Below are 9611 nucleotides of genomic sequence, written 5' to 3'. Positions count from 1 at the left end.
AAAGAAATATGTTAGACTATAAATAAATCATTTGACGGACATCAATAAAATAATCTAAGGTGCTTGAAATTCCAAAAAACAACCAACATTTATTTAATTCACTCTAAAATTCTGTAATTGTGGTACAATTAATTGTACAATAAACACGTCATGATATATACTCAAAGAAGGGATTCATGCCAAATCACAAGGGAAACAGCCATAACTCACTTCTGAAATTTCTTCAACATATTAGAAAATATTACTTATATTTTTTTAAGGGTGACCGATGCACCTTTTTAAATGAAACCCCAGAATTTCAAGAAATGTACCAAGTCCCTTTTTTTATTTTTAAACAAGTGAAAATAATCAGTTGATTTTTTTAAAAAAAGTTTAGTTAATAAAAAAGGGTCAAAAGTTTACAGAAAAAAAAATCAGTGAAATTTGTTGTCATGATCGACAAAATCACACCGATTTGCATCATCGAAAACCAGATTTCTTAGTCATTTAATGCCACAGATTTTGAAATTTTCGGAAGAAATTTAAAAATATTGGTAGATTTGCCCATTATTTCCAATGTTTAAAAATCTTAGTAGAGACCAAGAGATTTTTGAGTCCCTTGAGTTTCTCCTGCATGGTCCAGCTTTGCTTGTGTGTTGCTCTCCAGCTTCAGTCCAAAATTAAACCGAGGAAAATGTGCCCACTGCAAATATTAATAATTAATTCATAAATAAGTAAAATAATTTGTCCGCTACTTGTGTTGATGTTTGTGCACCAGACAACACTTGAAACCAAGAAAATAAATAAAGCTGTGAATGTTAGATTTTATACCTGTCCGTTTGGCAAAAATCAAGATCCCGTGTCTTTTTTAACGTTTTGCCGGATTTGAATCATCGACTGTGTTGAAAACACAGCACACTTTTTACACTGACAACTTTTTAAATTTATCTCATATGATGTGATGTCCATAAGATGATCACGCGATTATCTCGTGTAAAAAATGCACAGCGCCAAATGCTATATTTTCAACACAGTAGAAGATCCAAATCTCACTTTGCCTCGGCGATAAAATTTTTTTTAACAAAAATTAATCACAAAATTTACCTTTCTTAATTGATTATAAACATGAATATTCATTCAGTTAAAATAAAAATGGGAAAAATATCATTTTAAAACAAAGTTTAATTCGAATTTATGAAAAAGATTAGATAAAATATTACTTACATTTTTCGCAGCTGTGCTAAAAGCTTCGCGATGGCTAATCTCAGGATTGCTAGCTTTTATCCTCTGAATCTCCTCTCTATAAATATCACGAAATATAATTTTTATTAATAAATTTGAAGGGAAACTATATTATAAAAAGCTAGAGTTTAATTATTTTAATTGAAATTTGAGGAAATGGGAAATTTACAAATAATTTATAAAAATTATTTGTTAAACATTAATGATCCTGATTAGAACTTACTTTATGAAGCGATTATACGCCGAAGGAACGCGTTGTCTTTTCTCTGGGGCTGTGAAGAAATCATGACCGTAGAAATTAATTAAGAAAATTAATAAATATTTTATATTATCATAATTGCTATAATAAATAACAAAAAAATGACACTATAACAATATTGAAACGACCATGTATGTGAAATATGAAAAATCGAATGTTCTTAAAACTTTTAGATGAAATTAATTTAGTTTCACAGCTAACATTAATTTGTAGCTAAATCGGCAGAAAATTGACCCCATATTTACTATTAATGATAGTAACAAAAATAATAATATTTTTTTTATAACACGAGTACCTATGATCGCTATCTTTCTGTGCACACTCTAAAACATCATACTAGTGCAATAACATGTAAAACGCGTTAAACAGATGAAACACATTAGGCAAGTTTTGTGTAATAAACTCGTCCAAGAAGGTGTTCGTAAACAGAATCGAACTCCTGACTATTATCTAAATATTAAATTATTTCATTAACTCGGACGACCCGAGAGCACTATGTTACACAACATTGTTAATATTTTTATTTAACTTAATATTTTAATAGTTTTTGAGTTTTAATTTTTTAATAAATTAAGTTACTAGTGAAGCCTTTAATATCCGCGTCTCAAATTCTATTGAGTGAGTCTCATGTGAGAGCGTCTCACGGATCATAATCTGTGAGACGGGTCAACCCTACCCATATTTACAATAAAAAGTGATACTTTTAGCATAAAAAGTAATACTTTTTCATGGGTGACCCAAATAAGAGATCCGTCTCACAAACACGACCCGTGAGACCGTCTCACACAAGTTTTTGTCAATTCTATTATATATAATGCAGATAATATATTTAGGTACAGTTTGGTACATAGGATATGATAGTAATGGATATATAGTATAAGGATAAATCAAGGATAAATATAATGATAAGTTAATATGTTGGATGTTTGGTATGATTTTAACAAGAGTGTCTAAATTTATATGTTGAATTGTAATGAAAAAATTAACCATATCACAAAAACTTATATTTCATTGTTATCAAGATCTTGTAATTGCATATCTCAATGCTTAAATTATGTTATATATATATATTTATATACACACACACATATATATACATGTGTGTGTGTGTATATATATATATATATATATATATATATAAATATATTTGTGTGTGTATATATATATATCTATATATTTGTATATATGTATGTATTTAGTAAACATTTAACATTAACTTAAATGCATTTAAATTGGGGGTAATTAAGTCATTTGTAATATATTTTATTATTACATTAAAATTATCACACCTCTTACGAAGGATGTTTACTGTTTTATCCTTCTCAAAATTTATTTATCAATGTCATGAGCTTTTTAAAAGGTACCAAACATGAGATAATGAAGATTATTTATCAATCTCGCCCTTATTTCATGTGCCAAACAATGCTTTAAACAATTACTGCCTACAATTTGAACGCAAAAGAAAAATCCACAACTTAAATTATTAGATTTTTTATATTAAAAAAAACAAGTATAATATACTATTAACCGAAAAAATAAACGTAAATCAAACTATTTAAATATATATAATGATTAATGTTTATTTCGAATATATAAAAAAACGACTAACATGTTTAATTATCATTTATGAATAAAGACGTTTTCTTCTTGATTTCTTTATAATTTTTAATATAAAAATGAGTTGTACTAGAATGTAAAGTCGCCATCGTAGCAGGTCATAAATGAAGCAAAAAAAGTCAGGTGCTCTTTTTTAGCACTTTTCTCACAAAACCCATCAAGATTTTACTTGATGACAAAGTTGTCATTTGGAGATTAGGGACAACTATGCTGATGGAGAAGTAAGTCTCTCGTGAGAAAATTTCAAAGATTTTTTTTTACGATTCAACTCTGTCAGTATTTACAATAAAAAATTAAAATTTTTGGCATTAAAAGTAATTTTTTTATGAGTAACTGTAGAACCGAGTGCTTACCGCTTTACCAAAAGCTATAGTTTGTGGTAATGGTGCAACTCAAATATTTTAAACCGCACAGCAGCTCAAGCACCACGGTTCGATCGCTTTACCAAACACGGATAATTATTGTGCACAACAATCTCCCTCCCAGTAATTGCACTCCTTGCAATCAATGGAAATCGAACCCGTGACCTTGGTTCTGATACGAATTGTAAGACCAAGCGCTTGCCGCTTTACCAAAAGCTATAGCTGGTGGTAATGGTGCAACTCAAATCTTTTAAATCGCACAGCAGCTCAAGCACCATGATTCGATCACTCTACCAAACATGGACAATTATTGCACCCAACAATAACCTAGATAAGAGATCTGTCGTATACTATCACGAGAGTTTTTGTGTTGAATCAAGGTATATTTCCAATTTAAAAGGGAGGAAACACTATCTCCTCTTTTTTCTTCCTGCCCATAATTAGAGGGCCATTGGCTAGCTGTATATTGATTATTATTTGTTTGAAGATTCGGTCAAACCTATACAAACTGGCCTCGATGCACCTCCATCAGCTTCTAATTGTCAAGTAATTGAGTGTAACAACCAAGTAAAGAGTGATATATAACGACTGATATATAATAGGTTTTCATTAGAGGTTTATGGCAAATATTGGGGATGTAACTCTCAAGATTTTTCACCGTTGTATATATAATATACGATCTGAAATCCATGGGAAGACACACTCAAAAAGCTTGAAAATTTTAGCTGGTGGCAGCAAGCTGCTGAAGGAATTCTCGCACTCCAAACAAATTCAAAACTACTGATATTACTTAAAGAATTCATATATATATATATATATGTGGACTTACTGTTTTAATCGTATCATGCGTTTTAATATACGTGAATATTTTGAAATATATATTCTGAAATGTGGAGGCAAGTTTAAGATCAAGAAGCAATGCTAACATTTGAAATCTAAGTGGAAAGAAAATTCCGAATTTTGTTTATTTTGACTTTGATGTGTTTGGGTGATGGTCGATGTTCTAACCCTGCTACGTTAAAAAACCATTGTTCTAACTGATATCAGTAAGGAAATTAGAGGACTTTCAGTGTATGTTTATGCTTGTTATTAAATATCTGCAAGAAAAAATTTAAGTTTCAGCTCTGTTGAGTTTCAGTTTCAAATATATATATATATATATTCGATCGGTCTTCTCTTAGTGAGTGTTTCATCAAACACTCACCCTTACTTTCCATCCTTAGATAAGAGTGAGAATCAAGACGATAAGCAGATCCAGTATTGGGGTTGGGGAATGAAGAACATAACCAACTTACGTCGAATCGGAGCCATCTTAGGTTGTTCATACTCAGTGGGAAATGATCCGGTTTTGTTCCACTTTGAAGATGAGCCGTTGTCTTTAAGAGCAGTTTCATTCATTAAGTGTTGTTTCTGAAGCTGGTTTCAAGTTTCAACAAGTTATAAGATGTAATTAGCACACACGATTCTATTTAATATTTTTTATAATATCAAGTTATCTATGTAATTTAAATATAAATATAAATAACTAGGAAAATTATTAAAATCGTCATATAAATCGGCATGTTTTCGTTTTTTTTATCCTATAATTTGTCAAAATTTTGTTTAGTACAATAAGTTGGTCATCTTTTCAAAATTTTTTTTCCTGTGAGCTAACATGACGCTATCTCTTAGCACTGCAATGAAAAAACATTGAAACTAAAATCGAACATTAATTTATTTGACTAAAACTAAATTTACACGTGACTAAACCCAAAAACATAATAAGATAAATATTTTTTAAAATTTTTCACTAATTAACAGAAAAAAATGTATTAACAAATAAGAAAGAGAATATGTACGGATAGAATATTATTCGTGCCACATCAACTTAAATCGATCGAACAAGTTAAAAGGATGATAAAATGTAATAGGATGTACAATTTAATATATACTCTCGGTCAAACAATATTCTTCATTTATGATTTTTTTTTTTTTTTTGCTTTTTTCTCCCAAATTTGACTCAAACATCTAATAAAAAAAATGATATTATTTGAATTTATCGTAATTATTATTAAAAAATCGTTTAATTTCAAAAATGATTTGAAGCACATTTTAATTTTGATCAAAAACCTTAAAAAAATTTATGCAAATTTCTATTTGATTAATATGGAAGATCAGCTAACAAAAACGGTTGTTTCTGACGCTGAAACACACACAGCAACGTTAATTTAATTCCAGTCTTATTTGATTCGCAAAGTTTATGGTAACAAGAAAACACTGTACGTAGATGACAGAAGAATCTGAAACAGTGAAGTGAATTAATTTGTTGCAAAAAAAAAAAAAAAAAAGAAGAAGAGACAGAGAAGAAGAAAACCTGGAAATCTTGAATCATATGAACATGAGACTGATGAAGCGAAGCTCCCCCCATATTGACAGACAGCAAATTTGCGCAATGCCCGCATCTCACCGTCGCAACGGTGAACATGCTGAACGGGACGCTGACCTGAAAACGATATAATTCTTGAGAGGGATTAGTTGGAATATAATGGGTTTCGATTGATTCAAATGCATGTGGATTTGACTTGAGTTTAATTTCTTTAACAGAGGGTAAATATTTGAATCTTGTTTTGTTTTGTTTTTTTTTTTACTGGAGACTAATATGGCTGAGAATACGGGCAGGAAAACCGAAGAGGGATGATCTCCCAATTGTGTGAAAAGAAGCCCTCAAATCTCTCTTTCGTTTCAGTGCTACTGACTTTTTGTGACAGGTCTCTGACACCACCATGCATCACTGCTTAATTGATGAATCAATTTTTTTTTTATTTTTTGTGTTTGAGAAGAGAAGAAAACGACGTGACTGGAACGGAATTCATCAAGCACTATGGCCAAGAAACTTGATTGATCATGAAATTTCTTTTATTTATTTATTTATTTATTTTTCAATAAAAACTCAAAATTAATTTTGTTACTGGAACGTGATCAATAATGATGATACAGTAACTGGATGGATTTTTCAGAACAAACAGCGGAAAAAAAAAGTACTCGAATTTCCAATGAAAGCACTCAATTATCCGAGGAACTAATTAAAAATGAAATTTGTGTGTGTAAATAATATCCATTGATGAAACTTCTCACTTGAGAACAAATGTTGGAAAACATGGGTTGCTTAAAAAAAATCTGGAAAAAAAGAAAAGGAATCACTTTTCTATGCGATGAGTTTCTTCTGGCAGATCTGGGAGAGAATTCTTTGGGTTAAATCAAAGTGAGATCTCACAGCAGAATTCGATCAGACATATAATGCATCCATTTTTCACTCACCGACACACAAATATGTGTGTAATGATTCAGTTATATATATATATATGTATCAAGATTATAGTTGCTTTATACTCATGTAGCGATGCAGTTGAAAGTTTCAGGGTAAAAAAATAATAATAATTTCAGATTGGACACAAAAATATTTAATGGGGAGCCCTAAAAAGAAAAGAGATCATTAGGGTTTTACTCATCATAATTACAACTAAATCTTCAATTTGACATATCATATTATTGTAAAATCTCCAGCTCTTTCTGTCCAAAATATGAACTTCAACTTTATCTTGCAGATTCTTGAAAATTTTTATCACCCAAAAAAAAAAACCCAATATGAAGCATCACCATATCACAAGAAAGATATATACCAAACCGGCCACGATTCTTAATCTCCGGTGATGTAGTACTTTTATTGAAATTATATATATATATATATATATATATATATATATATATATATATATATATATATATATATATATATATATATATTTCATTTGCTAGCTCTAGATTATCATATACAGCTCGATGCGTAAGGAAAAATTTAATGAAAAAACAGTAAAAAAAAATTTAAAGACTTTATCGCGATCACATATGCCCTAGTTAAATAGGATCTCGAAAATCTTCAAAATTTGAAAGATCAATTGAGTAATACAATAATACCGCTAGAATGGTGTTGCAGAAGTTGCACTGAACGTAACAAACACGTTCGGAGATAGTTTCCTGTGACATATTAGCTGGATCCACGAAGATCAACGAGAAAAGCCTAAAGATTCAAGGTGATTTATATAGTGGTGAGCTAGATTTGAACAAGAAAACAAATCCAGAGCTATGAATCAATAAATTTGTGGAATCAAAGGGCTTTGCTTCAGCTTGAAGACAAGGTGCAGAAACAAGAGAAAAAGGCAGTGAAATTGTAAGGAGAAGAGAGAAAGAGAGAAGGGGATAATAATATCTAGGTTGGCAACAGTGATATAACATAACAATATATGTTGTGTGAAGAAAAAGAATTTAAGTTTCCTAATGAAACTTGATTTAAATTGAAGTTAGTATGTTCTTTTATTCCATGTGGTATTTCATTTTTTTTTTATTTGGCAAAAACTTGTGTGCGACGGTCTCACGGGTCGTATTTTATAAGATGGATCTCTTATTTGTAGGGGTGAGTATTCGGTCGGTCGGTACTGACCGAACCGAATTAGCCATAACCGAACCGATCCGAAATATTTTGTCATAACCGAACCGACCGAATTATTTTTCATAACCGAAGAAAACCGAACCGAATTAAAATCGGTTAATTCGGTCGGTTACCAAATTAACCGATTAGTTTTTTTTAAAAAAATTGTGATTTAACTTTAATTATATATATATTTTTCTTGAATACTACAATCTACACAAATGCATAAAAATATAAAATCACACATATCACAAATGTATAAATTTTGTTTGAACAGAATTAATTCATATTATATTGATTTTAAAAGTAAAAATTATAATATATATAAAATTGATAAATAATAAAAATTTATTAAATAATAGTATTTATTATATCGGTTAATTCGGTTAATCTATTTAAAAATTTTGAAAACAATAACCGAACTGAATTAATCGATATAACTGGATTTTTTTAATTTAAAAACCGAATTTCCGAAATAACCGAACCGAATTTCCGAATTGGCTCGGTTATGTCGGTTAATTCGGTTTAACCGAAATCTTGCTCACCCCTACTTATTTGGGTCATCTATGAAAAAATATTACTTTTTATGCTACGAGTATTAGTTTTTATTGTGAATATCGGTAGGGTTGATCCGTCTCACAGATAAAGATTCGTGAGACCGTCTCACAAGGGACCTACTCCTTATTTTTATAATTTTATGGAAAACATATAGGGTTAGTTTTTATATATATACATATATATTTTTTCTTATTCGTCTCCGTCATTTTACGTAAGATAACGTTTTAAAAAATTGATCAGTTCATGGATCAAAGAAATGTTAAATACCTAATTAAATCCCAAATATGAGTGTAGCTGAATTATTTTCAAGATTATGGTATATTTAAAATCATAAAATTGTGAAAATGGAATTTATACAATTATAGATAAAAGATTTGAAGATATTGAAAGGAAATGGGTTTTTAATAATTTTTGGAAATTGAGTGAATGTGTGGGGGAAGAGTGTGCCATTATGATTGAGAGAATCAGTGGGTGGGGAGTCATTGGCTTTTTTATGTGTAGGCACACACACATTGGCATAATTGTGTGTGTGTGTGTAGCGGACGAGGGGGGCGATTTAGCCGGTAGATGTAGCCTTTTTATTTTAATTTTTGAATTATATTTTAAATTGTCGTGTTTTTATAATATTCGAAAATTGTTCAGACATTTTTTTTTAAAAAAAATAGATCGAAGCCAGATTTTAATTAGTAAAATATGATCGTGAGATTTATTATTTGTCATTTTATCAAAAAATTCGTGAAATTCTTTGTTTTCGTTAACATTTGGAGTCAAGATCCAATCATATCAGTATAAATAAGTGAAATGAGGACATAGATTTTACAATTAGTATTTTCAAGTTTCGTATTTTGAAATTTTTGTACAGTAGCTTCAATATAAATGTTAAAAATATTTATTTCTTTACATAGACAATGGGCTATAATTCATCAAATCATCATTCATTTGATTAAATACACTCTATCTATTTTCGCATTCGTAACATGTAGAATTAATATAAAATATATTGATATTAGTAATTTGATTATTTATTTTAAAGTAATTTATAGTTATTATATAGTATTGAATGACAATTTTTTTTTTAAATTGAAACTATATAACATATGATGTAAGATGTTTAAATTATATATATATA

At 29.5% G+C, this 9611-nt stretch overlaps 1 protein-coding gene across 1 annotated transcript; it reads right to left on the bottom strand.

The window, feature by feature from the left end:
• Positions 1 to 434: 434 nt before the first annotated feature.
• Positions 435 to 7735, bottom strand: LOC140831051 (putative axial regulator YABBY 2). The gene is made up of 6 exons (XM_073194763.1): positions 7414 to 7735; positions 5813 to 5941; positions 4755 to 4875; positions 1445 to 1493; positions 1204 to 1279; positions 435 to 682 (listed from the first exon to the last, which is right to left on the bottom strand). The coding sequence occupies exons 1-6, from the start codon at positions 7480 to 7482 to the stop codon at positions 569 to 571; spliced, it is 558 nt and encodes a 185-aa protein (XP_073050864.1). The 5' UTR covers positions 7483 to 7735; the 3' UTR covers positions 435 to 568.
• Between the last annotated feature and the right edge of the window lie 1876 nt (positions 7736 to 9611).

This window comes from Primulina eburnea, chromosome 4 (genome assembly GCF_022965805.1).
Source record: "Primulina eburnea isolate SZY01 chromosome 4, ASM2296580v1, whole genome shotgun sequence".
In the NCBI taxonomy this organism is placed as follows: domain Eukaryota; kingdom Viridiplantae; phylum Streptophyta; class Magnoliopsida; order Lamiales; family Gesneriaceae; genus Primulina; species Primulina eburnea.
This window is presented reverse-complemented; position numbering and strand designations above follow the sequence as displayed.

Coding starts and splice junctions, on each gene's coding strand:
- LOC140831051 (XM_073194763.1), bottom strand. CDS start 7,482: ATGTCACAGGAAACTATCTCCGAACGTGTTTGTTACGTTCAGTGCAAC. Junction 1,494..4,754: donor TAAGATGGCTCCGATTCGAC/GTAAGTTGGTTA, acceptor ATTTCTTCACAG/CCCCAGAGAAAAGACAACGC. Junction 1,280..1,444: donor GCGTATAATCGCTTCATAAA/GTAAGTTCTAAT, acceptor TGATATTTATAG/AGAGGAGATTCAGAGGATAA.